This window comes from Grus americana, chromosome 13 (assembly GCF_028858705.1).
Source record: "Grus americana isolate bGruAme1 chromosome 13, bGruAme1.mat, whole genome shotgun sequence".
In the NCBI taxonomy this organism is placed as follows: Eukaryota; Metazoa; Chordata; class Aves; order Gruiformes; family Gruidae; genus Grus; species Grus americana.
In genome coordinates this window covers 20089797-20106483 of record NC_072864.1, presented here as the reverse complement: position 1 = coordinate 20106483, position 16687 = coordinate 20089797, and the positions used below count along the sequence as shown (strand labels likewise).

The 16687-nt window shown below is 39.8% G+C and overlaps 3 protein-coding genes across 13 annotated transcripts in view; 2 read left to right on the top strand and 1 right to left on the bottom strand.

The window, feature by feature from the left end:
- The window catches only part of SLC7A6 (solute carrier family 7 member 6), a 30437-nt gene extending 27209 nt beyond the window's left edge, over positions 1-3228 (top strand). For both annotated transcript variants that reach the window (XM_054840536.1, XM_054840535.1), the window contains exons 8-10: positions 123-272; positions 837-1020; positions 2389-3228. In XM_054840536.1, the coding sequence (XP_054696511.1) occupies positions 123-272; positions 837-1020; positions 2389-2483 (429 nt within the window). In that variant the 3' untranslated portion in view covers positions 2484-3228. The remainder of the gene's footprint in view (positions 1-122; positions 273-836; positions 1021-2388) is intronic.
- Positions 3229-4374: 1146 nt separating this feature from the next.
- Positions 4375-10775, bottom strand: SLC7A6OS (solute carrier family 7 member 6 opposite strand). 2 transcript variants are annotated; one of them, XM_054840539.1, is made up of 5 exons: positions 10576-10775; positions 9286-9660; positions 7267-7470; positions 5799-5928; positions 4375-5324 (listed from the first exon to the last, which is right to left on the bottom strand). In XM_054840539.1, exons 1-5 carry the CDS (start codon positions 10732-10734, stop codon positions 5203-5205), a joined length of 990 nt encoding a protein of 329 aa, XP_054696514.1. In that variant the 5' UTR covers positions 10735-10775; the 3' UTR covers positions 4375-5202. The 2 variants fall into 2 exon arrangements, with proteins under 2 accessions (XP_054696514.1, XP_054696515.1); XM_054840540.1 differs by having other exon boundaries at positions 7267-7467; positions 10576-10773.
- Positions 10776-10821: 46 nt separating this feature from the next.
- PRMT7 (protein arginine methyltransferase 7) overlaps positions 10822-16687 on the top strand; it is a 32769-nt gene continuing 26903 nt past the window's right edge. For 4 of the 9 annotated variants that reach the window (XR_008579117.1, XR_008579118.1, XM_054840516.1 and 1 more), the window contains exons 1-6: positions 10873-11410; positions 11489-11653; positions 12482-12518; positions 13849-13998; positions 15644-15752; positions 16090-16202. Coding sequence is in view for 7 of the 9 variants with exons in the window: in XM_054840516.1 (XP_054696491.1) it covers positions 11559-11653; positions 12482-12518; positions 13849-13998; positions 15644-15752; positions 16090-16202 (504 nt within the window). In the remaining 2 variants the exon portion in view is untranslated. The other 5 variants (XM_054840521.1, XM_054840523.1, XM_054840519.1 and 2 more) reach the window with 4 other exon arrangements.

The following is a 16687-nucleotide window of genomic DNA, read 5'->3' as shown; positions in this document are numbered from 1 at the left end:
TTTTGAGAGGCATAAAATCATGCCAAACGCCAAGGAGTAAGAGGTGTTATTTTCATACAAAAAGCAGCATAAGCAATAACTTTCAGACTTCTCTTCATCCCAGTCCTGTTCTTTTCTGACAGTGTGCTATGACCCTTATTTACCTGGCTGTGGAAGATGTCTTCAAGCTTATTAATTACTTCAGTTTCAGTTACTGGTTTTTTGTTGGTCTGTCTATTGCTGGGCAATTATATTTACGTTGGAAGGAACCAGATCGACCCAGGCCTCTTAAGGTAGTATTTACTTATTATAGAATTGTTTAAAATCCCTCTCTTCCACATAATGTAAAAGTAATGTCTAAAATCTGGACCATACATGTTATGTCTAAAGGTTACAAATTGATTAGGACATAAAACATGGCTTCCATTTTATATTGTACCATGACAACTAGCTTGTCTGCTAGATAAGAAGTGATTGTGGTAATAGTATGCTCTTTTATTGTATGTTTCTGTTTATTATATTTGTTATGTTTATTATATTTATCCCAAGTTGTTATTATTATGTTTATTATATTTATCCTGAGTTTTATCGGATTTGTCTAAAAATATTTTATGCTGTTACACAGTTTCTTTCAACACAGCAGAGTTACCATACTTGATTACTTTTAGCAGCAGTTCTATTCAAGAAAAATTCTGTAATTTGCTTACGGTTCCAAATAGCCAGATGTGTAAGATGAAAAGCAGATAATTTCATAAAGTGGGGTTGAGAGGGAAAAGTCTGTAATTCTCACCAAAATGTTTGTAACTGTAGACAAGGAGTATTTCAGTAACATTCTGTTCTATTTTTTCTGTCTGCAGCTGAGCGTGGCTTTCCCAATAATATTCTGTATATGCACAGTATTTCTGGTGGTAGTGCCACTCTATAGTGACACCATAAATTCATTGATTGGAATTGCCATTGCTTTATCTGGAATTCCAGTCTTTTTCCTGGGAGTCTATTTACCTGCATCGAGGAGACCTCAGTTTATCAACAAGATTTTATGTAAGTTTCTTTGTTTGTGGAGACGTTGTTAGGAAAGATTAAAATTAAATAAGTGAATCTTGGTTGTTGTGGTCAGTTGACCCCAGTCAGTAGCTAAGCACCCACAGAGCCGCTCACTCACCAGCACCCCCCAGCAGGATGGTGGAGAGAGTAGGAAGAACAAAGGCAAGAAAACTTACTGGTCAAGATAAAGACAGTTTAGTAAGTGAAAGACAGAGGGGGGGGGGGAAAACAAGTGATGCAAAGGCAATCACCACCTCCCACAAGCAGACCGTTGCACAGCCAGTCTTCAAGCAACGGCCACCTTAGAAGACATCCTCCCACATGCATGCACTTCTTCCTCTACCCCAGTTTTTATTGCTGAGCATGACATTATATGGCATGAAATAACCTTTGCTTAGTTTGGGTCAGTTGTTCTGGCCACATCCCCTCCAAACTTCCTGCTCATCTGGTTGCAGGGAGGGCAGAGTGGAAGGAAAAAAAAATTTGATACTGTGCAAACGCTGTTCGGCAATAGCCAAAGTAAGTGTGTTACCAACCCTGTTTGAGCCACAAATCCAAAACACAGCACCACATGGGCTGCTATGAAGGATGTTAACTGCATCCCAGCCAGACCCAGTAAAGGGGTATACTGATTCTGTATTTGTTTTTACACCCAGATTTTATTTGCTGTATATGTGAAAGACCATCCACATTCTACAGATTTTGTCCTCAGGTTTTACACATTTCTCTTTCTTAAGCAAGACTGATGACTGTAAAAGGGTTGGACGTTCTTGGTAATGCAAGCTGTCTTGCTTGCCGAATCAGCTGTTTGGATAGATTTTATGTCAGTCACAGATGGAATTTTGCCTTGAGTTGAATTGCTGCAGATAAATTACACGTTTCTCTCCAGCAGTGCACTGTTGTTATTGTTAACTATGAGAGAAAAACATGATGAGGGATGTGGAAAGGAAGGTTTATAGCATAATCTTAGAATGCAACAGGATGTGGTGCTGCAGCAGCTACTGAATATGTAAATACTCAGTAATCTTGTCACATTCCTGTGTGCTACTTGAAGTTCATGTTTTGGTTGTGGTTTTTTTTTTTTATTCTACCAATTTTACACTTTTACTTATAGAGAAGAAAGATTGTACTTCAGTAAGTTGGTGGGGTGCCTAAGAAGAAAAACACCCTAGGATATCAACAGAACAGTATTAAACATCTATTTAAAAATTAAGTGGAAGACACTTTTTGAATTTATCGTTTATTTCCCTTAAGAGAAGTGACGCGGCGTTCTTAGAACTAACTTTCATTAGTCAGATGCATGTTGTGTAATTAGAGTTGAGATAGGTGGCTATTCTTCTGATTTATCTCCAATTTCCTGTGCAGGTGCAGTCACACGAAACATGCAGCTGCTCTGTTACTGTGTTTTAACGGAGATGGACACAAATGAAGAAAAGAAGTTAGAAATCAAATCTAACTAAAATTTCAAAGCCATTATAAGAAACAGGAGGGAGGATAAAGCAATTATGACAACAAAAGGGAAGAGATGGAACTGGGAAAAATGGAGAAAACTGTTTCCAGTGGTCTTTCAGAAATACTGAAAATGTACTTACTTGCAGTTGGATTCTCACATAGATTGTGCCCTCGCGTCACCCTCCTAAACTGTGGCATATTTTTAGGGCATGTTTTCATTGGATAATGATTACCTGCTCTTTTCAGGCACGCAAGCTATGCGTCAATACTGTTCCTTCTTCAGAATTGGTATTAAAATGGTAGGAGCTAATGGATCAAATTAGATTTCTGCAGAACCAGGCAGCGAAGTAATGCATTTTTAAGTTAAACTGAACGACCAGAAGTCATTCCCAGCTTAATTCTGATGGATGTTTGCATGAAGTGATTTGCTGTGCTATCTCAGTTCTTATCCCAGAAGACAACTGGTCACAACCACCTACCTAATTTGTCATTATTAGCAGAAAAATGAATAAAGTTGAGCTACATTATTTAAAGACAGAACCAACCTTTCTCCCTTAAAGATAAGTATTTTATTCTCTATGGTACGTGGAAATGTGGTATCTGACTGTGACAGGGATTTAATCAACAAAGCACCTTGGAACTGAAGATTTGATTATCATTTGATGATTTTTTCCTTTTAGCTTGTTAATACTTGGTCAACTGACAGGCTTTATGAAACTTCCAGAATTAAAACATTCAGTTTGAAGCTTGTAAGCATTTGTTTCTGAACTGTTTTAGTGAACACACATTAGTAGTGTTACCTCAGCAATCAGAACATTCCTTCTGAATTTCAGTGCTGTTGACTAGAAAATGACAAAACAAACCACTTTCTTTTTTTCTTCTATAGCAGAAGTTCTGTGGCAGGAACTGTATCTTGAAAGCTAAATAGCAGGAAAAGAAAACAGGAATAAAAACAGAAGTAAAAGGTAATACTACGCTACAGACTGATGCTAATTAGTACTGTTTGTAACTCCAGCGCCATAAGCTGTAAACCTAACATCAGCACACTTTGATACTGAATTTTGGGGCAGCAAAAGGTAATGTGAAGCCAGCCTGTTTGGCTAGTAGAGTGAGATATACTTTGAAAACATACGTGGAACTTTTATCTTAGTTCAGAATGTTTACCTCAGTTTGTCCATATGTGCATTTTTTTGTGCATTTAACTAAATCTAGTAATCACCAGAATATGGCTGAAGCAATGCACACTTCAAATGCTGCATCACATTTGCATCAGCCACTTGAATAATAGTGAGAATATGTGGATTCTTGTACTGAGCCTCTGACTGAGGTGATCTTAAAAAGCTACAGATAATGGCAAGTAGTAGTCGATGGTGAAAACTAACATATAAATGGAGTCTTGGGCTACCTTTACGAAGCAGCGGTGGGACTTAAGATAGTTAAATTCTAGCTGAGGAACTTTGTGCATAGTTGACACACAAACATGTAGGGTCTTCTCAGTATTTAATGAAAAATAGCATTTATCTATTATAATCCAGCTTTTGCATATTATTAGAATGAATTCAGTACCTAAGTTGAGACATTTGTCCAGTGAGTAGCATAGCTTTAACAGGCTAGGATTGTGGCATAGGTGAACAGCCATATTAACCTTTCTGTGAAACCAAGGAAAAAAATATTTTACCCCCACTACCTTGACATCTAGTCATGCTAGAACTAATTGACTTAAAATCACTGCTGCAATCTACAGCTCATGACTGACCTAGATCTAACATCCTGTTAGCTAAAACACTTTGTGTGTCCAAATAGGCAAGACTAAATCATTTTAAAGATAAATGCAAGTTAAAATGCTGACATGGCTTCAGCTGTATCAACTCCTATGGTCTTTAAATGAGTAAAGAAAACTTAGTCAAAAATTCTTTATTTACAATTTAATTTTTACCAGAGTAAAATTACTGGATAAAGATCCAGCAATAAAATGGACAGGTCAAGGCATTTCATATGCTCAAACACGTATGAAGGTAACTTCAAGCTTAAGAACAAATACAGCATAAAGCACTAGGACAGAGTGTCTTCTTCCAGGACTTCCACTTGCCATCACAGCAGACATGTTGATCTTCTTGTGAAACCCAACACATTAGTCATGACAAGAAGGGCTGCTGCCAACTACCTCCATGTATACTGTGGAGGTATTGTCAGTACAGGTACAAATGCTTGGGCATGCAGCTTTAAAAAAAAAAACAACTTCCTTTGGAACCTCAGCATCACAGAACAGGCAGAAAAATTTATTTTAAAGCATACAGTATCTTTTGCTTGGAACAAAAATTTGTAGCGCCAAGTGGCCATATTCACACTAATCTGTTTACTGTCTACCAGCTGAAGTTGGCTGCTCAGATAGCAAAACGTTTTAGCATTTACTGGAATTCCAATCTAGTATCTAATAGTCAAGCCTAGTCAGTAAGCATGAGGGTGAATCATGCTAGTCACCATCAGTTTCAGAAGGCCAGACTGGCAAGAATTTAGCTTAAAGCTCATTCATGTGTAGATCAGTTTCCTACTGTCCCAATGTCCCAACTTTTACCGGAAAGTGGTTTTCCAGGGTTTTGGTGTGGTGTGTTTTTCGTGGGTTTTTGTTTTAAGTGCAGCAGCCATCAGCAGCTGTCTGGATTTGCAGTTCTACTGCAAGAGTAGAATTTCATCTTCAGTATGCATTTCATCTTCAAAAAAGGGCTGTCAGTCAGAATCCAAATCCTGGATCTCATCGTATCCAAATTCTTGTAGAACCTCCTGTCGGTATTTGTTCCATGTTCTTCTCCTGTAACATTGGTCCTCATCGCTGAAGCTCTCTTCAGAGTCTAAAGGAAGAGCATTGACACTTTTAGATTATCCCTTCTTTTTAGTTAAACAATTAGGTTAATCAGACTTATTTTCGGCTTTTTGAATATCTCACATTAAGAAAGTCTGAACAACTTCTGTATTGGGTGAGGTTTCAGTTGTGCTTGGAGTGCACTGGGATGGGGAGTTAAGAAAGCAGAGGCAGTGTTTCACAAGCATATAGAACCAAGTCATCTATCCCTTCTCAAAACAAGTAATCCTTTGCAAGTGCATCAGCCTGAAATGAAGTTCTTAATTTTGGCTTTGCAAAAACATTAAGATCCATTGTAGTTCCAAGAAAGATGATGCTTCTTGAAGCAGATTTAACCCCTTCTAAGAGCAGAACACTACCCCAGCAGTGTTCAGTTAGTCATCTTTTTAGAAAAATGGCATGTAAAAATGAATGGGATTTATATGTGCACAGCATGAAAGCAAACAATATTTGACAGGCATACCTTTTTCTCCATCACCATCTTCCTCAGGTAAGAATTCATCTTCATCGGGATAATCATTACGCCAGTTATTCTCATCATTTTCATCATCTTCATCTTCATATATTTCCCCTGGAACATGATCATCATCTACCTGCATGTCAACACAAAACATAACATTCATTACAAATACAGACACTCAGCATTATGCAGTTTTTCATCCACCTATACAATACTATATAATCATCAAGAGCCAAGGGATCATAGAACGGTTTGGGTTGGAAGGGACCTTAAAGATCATCTAGTTCCAACCCCCCTGCCGTGGTCAGGGACAGCCTCCACTAGACCACGTTGCCCAAAGCCTCATCCAACCTGGTCTTAAACACTTCCAGGGATGGGGCCTCCACAACCTCTCTGGGCAACCTGTTCCAGTACCTCACCACTCTTAACAGTAAAGAATTTCTTTCTAACACCTAATCTAAATCGACCCTCCTTCGGCTTAAACCCATTACCCCTTGTCCTGTCACTACACTCCCTGATAAACAGTCCCTCACCATCTTTCCTGTAGGCCCCTTCAGGTACTGGAAGGCCACAATTAGATCTCCCCGGAGCCGCCTTTTCTCCAGGCTGAACAATCCCAACTCTCTCAGCCTGTCCTCATAGGAGAGGTGCTCCAGCCCTCTGATCAACATCGTGGCCCTCCTCTGGACTCGCTCCAACATAGGATACTTATCACTGCAAGCATAAGTTATTCAACAGTTGCACAAAGCAGAATAATTTGTCTTGTCAGTATATTCACCATAACAGCAAACTGATTTTGCACCTAAAGCAGGTAAGTCATGCATTTACATGTTCCGCTTCAGCATTTAAATGCCAAGGTTAATATCTAAATTAATCCTACTCACTTCAGCAGTAGTGTAATAGATCAAGGAAAAGAAAAAGCTTCAGGTTCCTGATGTGCAAGTCTATTGATCGCAGTACCTATACAATAAAAGACTGGAGCTTACATTTAACTTCCTAACTCCACACTCACTGAAGGGCAATTCCATTACAAGAAAGTATCTTGTATTAAGATTAAAGTCAAGTCCTCAAACACTGAAAAAGTTGTGTGTGTCCCCTTGCTCCTTTTTTTTACCCAACTGTATTTACAACTACATTTTAATTGCTACCTCCTAGTCACAAATGAGATGTGAATTACTTAAGTTTACATTTGTGTGCCAAAATTTATTTGGCAATTTGAAGCCAAATTCTTCTGAGTACGTGAGCACTATCCCTTCAGTTTTCATTGTTATATCAGAATTTGTTTGAATCAACAGTAACCTGGAGGAACACAGCACTGGCAGTTACAAAAAGCCTAACACAGAAGTCACTGAGTATATGTGTAGTATCTTAAAAGATCTTTCTTAGCATGGTAATTTTTAATGATAGGACTTGAAGCATGTTTTTTTGTGTCCTTTCTATTTCAGAAAGATCTGTTTTCCCACATCCTTACCAGTTCATATTCTTCTCTATAGGGCTGTACATAAAGGATATTTTGGATCCAACCAGGGGCTGATGTTTCCATATAGTAGATGTCATAAACATAGTCATCTTCTTTCTCACAGTGTTCTACTTTTTTACCATCTTCAGAAACATTTAAACGCTCACGGATCATCTCTACTGCATTGCAAAGAATCACATCTGGATCAGTTGTCTGCTGAGAAAAAATTTTAAAAGAAATCCACTGAAGCCATGTATGCAAAGTCTTAGTTACAGCCAACAGTTTTCTTTGTAGACAGTAGCCAACAGCTAGCTAAGGATGACATTCTGAAATCTTAGACTGTAACACTTTCCCACTGGAATGCTGATACTCAGACCATTAGCAACCTAGAGCACAAAGACACCGAAGAATCTTCCAATTACCGTACTAGTGTGCACCCGTCCCTGTTTCAGATAACAGGAGAAAACTTCTGGGACAAGTTCAACAAACTACTGGTGGGGATATGACTAATTCCATAGAACTGTTCATCTGTTTCTGATGACGCATTGGTTGAATAGACACGTTTTAAGACAGCCTGTGCTTTGTAGAGCAAACTTGCAACACTGCAGGAAAGATGCGTGTACAGTAGCACTGCTAACATGGAAGCAGATTACAGTATACAAAGTGTGACAAACAATGAAAATGTGACAGATTATCAGGAAAAGGCTGACAGGCCCTACAGATAAGATTTTTATTTCCTTTATTCCTCACTTCAACATTAAGACAGAAGTTTCTTCATGCTTTCTCCTTCCTAATAAATTATTTGCAATGTATTTGCTTTAGTGACCTGTACTTGAAGGTCTACATGAGCAGGTTTTGCTGCCCATTTTTCTCTGCTAGAGCTTTTCAGAGTATCTTTTCCAATTCACAGTGGTGTGTCCTGAACTACTTAATTCTAAAGAAAGGCTACAGACCACCCTTTTTTTTCAGTTCAAAATACTTACAGAATGAAAAAGGAAGCTTACTTCTCGCTTTCAACACCTACTGCTAGCTCTAAAAGAGTTAAGAGGAAAATTCTGGTGCTACCTCAGTTTCAGTTGTTCTTCTAATCAGCAGTGACAGGTAACAGTTAACTAACAGATCTCAAATGTCTGCTTGAACTACTTGCTTAATAGGAAGCGAGAGTTCATACTGAAGTTTGATGGCAAAGCCCTGAAATAACCTGTAAGAAACGCTGAAGGATGGCAGCTGGTTGGGCTCTTCCTTACCTGAGTATCTTTTACATTAAGCATTTAAGTTTTCCTCAGAGCTGTGATGGGCTGCATATAAAGCATCCACAGGTACTTACATACAGTGAAGGAACTACTAAAGCAGGCACACACAGCCCTCTTACCTTCTTTTCCATTTGGTTACAAGTCTCTTCAATACAAAAACTTCGTAACACTCTGCATGCAGGGTAACCCTATACAGAAGGCAGAGCTTCTTCATACTTAAAACCATTCTAGATATTCAGCAGATATCCCCTCCAACTGAAAACAAACTTAACCCATAACGCCAATGAAAACAGGATGTAGGGGCTTAAGCAGCCTGTCAGACACCTACAGGTCTGCTAAAAATAAAATACACAATAAAACTATATATGGGAATTCTGAGAAGGAGAGGCTCAAAAGTGTATTTTGCTTTAGTGAATCTTGCCTACAAGTGACTCTTTTCCAAGTAGAGAAGCTAATCAAAATCCTCAGAGATCCACCTGACAGATGAATATGAGAATTTATACATCAGAACAGGGTACAGAAAAAACAGTGGTACAAGCCCTTCCTGTAGCAGCCAACTCCACACGGCTGTCTGTCTCAACAGTATTAGTGCACTTCAGGATCCTCGTGAAAGTTACTCCCTGTACAATGTTCCAACTTGCAAATATCTAGTTAAAGCTCCTATTAAATAGTGGAATACTTACAATGCAAAAAAACTTCTATAGCAGTCAGTTTGCCCACACATACTAGTCAACAGTGATATAAAAGTACTTCATGTGCACTAAGTTCGTTTGCTGACCTGTGGGTTTGCAGCAGTTACGCTGGAGTCTTCCACCTCCTCCTCTTGTTCAATATCAAACAACTGGAATTTCCCACAGCAGTCCGAACTCTTATCGACAGCACCGCTCTCCTTTTGTGAAGCATTTTCCATTGCTTCAGAGTCTGATCCGTCACCATCAATCGATGCCTCGCCATTTATGCCAGGTGCAACTGTTTCAGTACAGTTAGGTCGATGGCTGGCTATTACACGATAACGGTTTTCCTTCCTTTTCACTTGCTTGTAAGAACGGAGTTCCTGAATGATTCGCTGAGTGCTTCCTAAAGAGGGTCGCAGACTTTGAGCTGCTTTGTCTTGAGTGATCGCTCCTTGAATGTATTTCTGAACTGGTTCGTTCTGAGTAAAGGAACAAAAAGGAGGGGGAATAAAAAGACACCATCGACATAGTAAGTCATATTCCTTCCTAGAAATGATTAATAACTACTATTACTGGTGCTTCTTTTTTGAGAACTGCGGTACCAATGTTCGAGTTAACTTCTACTACTGCTTTAAGCAACAAAACTGCCATAATATTCTCACGATATGGGGAAAAAAAGGATAAGATATTTGTAAGTTGTATGACTGCTTCAATTTGATTTTTCCACAATATACTTTGTGGCATGGAATAACCCTCCAAACAAAAATACATGCCTTTAGAAGACTGCGATGGTCCTAAGTTTAAGGCATGATATTCTTTACAGTCTCCTACAAAGACCAGTTCCCAAGAAAGACCAGTTTTATTCAACATAAAAGGCTGTACAGCAGATGAAAGTTGTTAAGCTTGTAGGGCTGAGCTTCAGCACCTCAAACCGCAGAAATTCAGGCTTCGCTTAGTGACTATTCTGTAGCCTAGAAGTGAGGAACAGTATGCAAGTGTAGAAAAGTCAGGTGCTGAACGCAGCTTTTCATGGTGGTCACTGCGCTGTGTTCCTTAACTAACGACCTAAACTAACAGCCAGCTCTGCACGCAGGTATGATGCTGCTGCTGCGCAAGCGGGCAGTAATGACGAGAAGGCCGCGTACCCGTGTGTATCAGCACCAGGACGGCACCTCGCAGCGAGACGCCACTCTCCAGGCTACTAGCAAGAACTTCGCATCCACAAAACATCCTGAAAGGCCCCCGTGGGGCAGCGCTGTACACCTGGAGAAAGCTTGCTGCTTTCAAAAGCCCCGTCAGGGGTACAACGAAATGTCCCGGCTGCATCAAACCGCCCCCGCCCGCCCGCGGCGCGGCCCCGGCCTACACCGGTCCCGGCGGCAGGGCCGCGGTACCTTGGAGGACACGGTCGCCACAAGCTTGAAGAGGCTCCTCTCCACCGGCTGGGCACCGCCACACTCCGTGCGCAGCCGCTTGCAGGCGAGGAGCAGCGCCTCGGCCGGCTCCGTCCCGCCGCGCTTCCGCTTGACGCGCAGCACCGCCGCCCGCTCCATGGCGCCCGCGCAAGCACGACGGGAAGGGGCGGGCACGGCCGGCGGCTCGCCACCCCCCCCGCAGGCCGCCCCCGCCGCGCGGTGCATGCCGGGCAGGTGGTGGTCCACGCACGGTGAGGCGGGCTGAGGGGTAGGTGGTGGCCGCCGCCATGTCGGGGAGGTGTGGAGGTGTCACCGCGCCGGCTCGGGGGCCTGAGGGGCAGATGAGGCTGCGGCTTCTCGGGGCCGCTGCGCTGGTCTCGGGCAAGGGATAGCGAAGAACCTTTTCGCTGTCTCCCGTCGTAGTTCCTTCCTGAGGTGCGGGCTGAGGCTGCTCTGCTCGCGGCCGGGGCGCGTCGAGCAAGTGCTTTGCTCCGGCCTCCGCCTCCCCACCGCGGCCCAGTGTCACTGCCGGGGAGGGCACTGCGGCCGTCGGCCCCCTCGGCTCTGGCTCTGTCCAGAGTTTGCAGGTCCCTCCTCAGGCAGGGTGCGGGGAACCCCTAGAGAGGGTGGTTGGCCTACCCCGGCCCGTCCTGCATCGCCTTGAGGACAGAAATTTACTGGTGATTTTTTTTTTTTTTTCCTGGGCTGAGTACCTGAACAGGGCTGGGTGACAGATTTGAGCTTAAAACGTTCTTATAGAAAAAGTGCAAGGTGGTGACCAATGTTTCTGGCCAAGGCAGGTGTAAAAGGGAAGGTATGTACATGTTTCCATAGCTGAACTGATGTCTGTTGTTTTCATTTGACGTTTTGTGTGGGTTTTTTTTTTCCACAGCCGGTATTATACAGAAGCCAAAGCAGCAAAACCACACATAATACATAAATAACACAAATTGAGATTGATCATGAAGACTTTTTGTGGAAGAGCTAATCCAACCACTGGTGCAATGGAGTGGTTAGAAGAGGATGAGAACTATGACTACCACCAGGAAATCGCAAGGTATGCTGGAAAAAATAGTTTGTTACTCCACTAAAGCTGCAAAAAAGAGCAAACCTGACTTGTTTTTATGACATTTTTGGGGTTTATCTCTGTAGAGGTTCCAAGGGCACGAGATGAACAGACTCTAGGACAGTCTAAATGTTACAGTGCCCAGCATTGTACAGGGAAGAACTGTAAATTTAGAATTTTGTATTCTCCAAGTAGTTTCCTTCTAAAGTTTTTAAACATTTTCTGAGGTGCTTATCTTAATGCTGACAGTTACTGAGTTGCAGCAAAATGTATTCACTAAATTGCTTTTAAATCCCAGTTGCAACAAATAATTGCCTGTTGTCTGTTCCTGTAGTAACTTTGTTTTAAGAGCTTAATGTAACAGTCAGAGAAGTTGGGAAGATTAGATTTTTGGGGTATTTTTAAGTAGTGCAACCCATGAAGAAATGGGGACCAAAGAAATTTAAATCTTGGTAACAAATGATAGACCATTACTAAGCTGTCATTCATTGCCTTGTATTGTTCAGACCTCTGTCTGTCCCAGCTGTTACTTCACAGCTGATTGTCCATAGGTCTATGTATCGGGTCCATTGCTGAGAAGAGGATATGTGCCAGCAGTTAATGAGTTCATTTATATACAGATGACCAGATCACTGAAATGACATTGTTCCTTAGATTTGGGGAACAGTTCAGAGCCTCAAAGAACGTGTCAGTTATCTATGCATTTATGGGCCATGGGGACCAGTTGCCTTAGAGAAAATGAAGGAGGTTATATAAGATCTTGCAGCTTTTTAGTGCTTTGCAGTATATAGTATTTTGTCTGAAATTTTTTTATTGTAGATCACGCTACGCAGACATGCTTCACGATAAAGACAGAGTAAGTATAGAAGAAAAAAAACTTTTGAGTGGTGAGAAAATACTCGTTTCCTTTCTCATTGCATGATTATACAGGTTTCTCTGAAAGATGAAACGTTCAGATTGGTACCCTTTAAGATACCAGACCTGCTCTTAGATCAACAGATGCCTTCTTACATCTGACTCTAGTGTTCTGTTGTTGACTGCGGACTGTGATATTTACATTCAGTAGCTGATTTCGCTGTTATGTGTTTGACATTTTTGACAGAGTGCGCTCATTAGATGAAATTTCAAAGGTTGTAAATGTGAATCTGGGCTTCTTAGTTTTTATAGGAATATAAGTAAAGTCTGTCTTTATTGCTTTGTGGTATTTTTAGCTCTTATTTATTCCTTAGGATTGAGAAGAAAATTGAGATACCATATCTACAGGCATGCTGAAGTCTGGAGTGAATGGTTTAAATGTTCTTGCTGCTGTAGCCATTTAGTATAGTGCCTGTACTATGACTCTTGAATTCATACTGAATTGAAATGTGCCAGAGAGGGATCAGGCATTTAATAAACCATGTAGAGACTGCAAGTTGTGTCTAAGTAATTAAAACAAGTCTACTGAAATTATGTATCAAAAGTGTTAACTAGAATTGTTTGGAAAGGGATCCTGCAGACCTTCTAACTTTATCATGTCCAAAGATAGTGTGTTATTTGATAAATCATTCAGAAAGGGATGTCTTAATGTAGACTATTATGGAGTAAATATAAGCATAGATTTCAGCATGTATACTGTATGTATACTGTAGCTGACAGATGGCAGGATTTGGTTTTTTCCTTGTTGTTATTGCTGGTATGCATGTAGCCCCACTTTTTATTTACAGATGTTGCTTCTCATGTATGAATGTTTTCCAGTAGATGAAGAGAGAAATCTAAATCCAAGATACTTCAGCTCCTGTGCTGTCATAGGCGCTATATGACTATTTGAGTGGTGCTACAGGGGAAAAACAATGAGAAAAACAGTGGTATCTCACATGGATCTTACTACTATTTTTATATCTAGAAAATGTATTGCATTTGTAAGTTACGTGTGCACTGTAAATAGCTGATTGATCAATGATGAGTGAATAGTGTGATAAAAATTGATGTGCTTTAAATGGACTGATCTCTCCAAAAACATTTGGTTTTGCTGAACATGGCTTTGGTATGACATGTAGCATAAAGAATGTCCGTAGGCTTTTTTCTAATTAGAAACTCATAGTCTGAGAATGCAAGACTTCTGCACAAAAGTTAGAAATATAAATAGGTAAAAGATCGCTGATACCTTCTTTTTTTCTTTTTTTTTCCTTTTTCCTTCCTTTCCACAGAACACGAAGTATTACCAAGGTATTCGTGCTGCAGTGAGCAGAGTAAAAGAGAGAGGTGAAAAAGCAATTGTCCTAGACATAGGGACTGGCACGGGACTCCTGTCTATGATGGCAGCTTCAGCAGGTGCAGATTTCTGCTATGCCATTGAGGTGAGCATTTGTTAGGGGTTGCACATACTTTTGTGTGCGTGTTCATAACCTCTTTTTAGAGCTTTGGTGCAGTTGTTCTGTCTGAATGATCAGTGCTGTGGATGCATCTGCTGTTTTGTATTGTGATTTCTGCAGTGTAAGTTTGATGCTTTCATGTGCGTGAAAAAGATCTCACAAGAAATTGTTTGAAGACATAGTACAGTTTTCATTCTTGGGATAGCTTCTGTGAATGTACAGATTAACAGTACTAAGTCACGTTTTATAGTCTTCTGTCTTCTCTACTTATCAGAACTTAAGTGTAATATGGAAAACTTGATTAATGTTTTTGAAACGTGAGTATTCTCAAACTATGCTACCGATCTTCCTAAGTTTCAGCTCTTGGAGGTGGGTTCTCAGACCCACTTAATCATAACATGGACCCCATCTTAATAAAGAGACTGTCTCATAAACTTATTTTTTCACCTCTTTGAGACTAGATAGAGCATCTCCTGTTTTATTGGCAGTTTAATAAACATCGTGATGGTCATTAGCAATCATTCCTTATATTAAAAATACCAGCACGAACATTTTGACCAGTTTAATTTTTTTTTACACATTTGAAGGAACAAAGAGAAGATTCACTTGTCTGTAGGTCATAGCTGAAAGGATGTGCTGTGATTTTTATCCACGTAAAAATCTACCTTTTTTTTAATCTAGGATTTTATCCTATGATCATTTTTCAGGGACAGTTGTCTTTTATATAGGCACAGGAAGCAATAAGCTCTGGAATAAATCTGTTCACAGCCAGTCGTAGGGAAGAGACAGTATCAGAAGTGATGTGGTAGGAGGGGTCTTTTGTCTTATGCTTAGTAGTTTATTGACAAGTCTGGCAGAGGAGGATCACTACCTTGTGGGAGGAAGGTCCCGTGATGGAAAATAAAAGCCTCATCTGAAAAGTCTGAGAGCTACTAATATAGGTGTTCTAATAGCAATACATTGTCCCAGTTCTGGAACTTGGGCTACATTCCAAAGTGGCCACAAATTTCTTTTCTTAAGTATGTCAGGTTGTGTGGCTGAGTAGAATATTTAAATTTTTTTAGTTTAAAAACTGGATATGGATGTTAACCCCTTTCAACACGTTCTTCATCGTTCTGCTATTTTCAACCTGTATACTTTCTCTGTTCTTCTCTTTGTTCTAAATAAAAATTCTCTTCACAGTTACACTGTTAATAAAAGCAGATTTCTGGCATACTTAAGTGACCATTTCAGTGCTGGTTCTTTTGTTTTATGTATGTGTTTTATAGCTTGAGCACATTTAAGTGTCTTGGGGCCTATCTTGATGCATATATATCTTTATTTTTAAAAATAACATTTGTTTAATGTAAATGTTAAAATATTCTTGATGTGTATTCTTGTCTTTCAAAAGTTAAATTGGAGTAGCTTTTGGAGACAGCTGATAGTTTGTAACAATGGCATTGGAGCTCTATGAACTTTTGAAGTGAGGTTTGCTGTCTTGTTTCATGGTAATGAACTTTAAACATTGCAAGAAATACAGTAGATGGTAAAATTTTTGCAGGACTAAATATGCTTCCTTTTGTGTTGGTGTCCTTTCATTTTTGAAAGAAAATGTTAGCTTACTAGTTTGTTCCACTCTTGTTGTTTAAAGGTTTTCAAGCCCATGGCTAATGCTGCTGTGAAGATAGTGGAGAAAAATGGTTTTCGTGACAAGATCAAGGTAATCAACAAGCACTCCACTGAAGTCACAGTTGGCCCAGGTGAGAAAAATATACTAGGGTTAAAAAAATTGGCAAGTACCTCAAAACTACGAAGGAATATGTCTTTTTCTTGTTCTGTGAATATTTGCAGATTTTTTAAACAAGCAAATCCTTTACTCTGTAGACATTGGAAATTCACTTCAAAAAGAAGTTTCATAATAGTATGTCAGTAGTCATTTGTATTTTGTAGTAAAATTGTAAAGAAAAATAATTTGCAGTCTTCAGCAGGTTCTCCAACAGGAATAAGTTTTTTTAATTACTTGTGTTTTCAAGATAGCATCTTCTTGAAAGACTGATACAAAGTCTTAATATTACAATATTAAATTGTGTCTTATAGATGGAGATATGCAATGTCGTGCAAACATCCTGGTAACAGAATTATTTGATACAGAGCTGATAGGAGAAGGAGCTTTACCAACCTATGAGCATGCACACAAATATCTTGTGCAGGTAAGAAAATAGAAATTGACAGTGTGTCAGATTTATTCCTAGAAAAACTCTCTTCGTCTTTTTTGGAGTAGGATAGAGATTATATTTAGGCTTTTTTATCCTTTATAAATACACCATCAGCTATGCTATTTTCGTATTCAGTGCATAATTTACTAGATTCATTCCTAGAATAAAGCTATTGGAGTACATAATGTAAATCACAGGCTCTGAAATTGCACTTAGTTGCCTTGTGTTAAAACCAATAACTTGCTGGTTAACAAATGTCTTTTCAGAAGGGCATGCAGTTCTGATTTGGAGCTTTCCTTAGTTCTTTGTTCCAATAGTAAATAGGTCCCAAGATGTTTTCAGAAATGAAATTCTCCTGCTAAATTTGATGGGCTTCACCTCCCAGGCACTGATTGTTGTTTGTTTGTTTGTTTTCTTAAGGAGCTCTTGCTACTCCACATTTTGCCTGTGGAAATACTTTAAACACTGTAAACAAATTA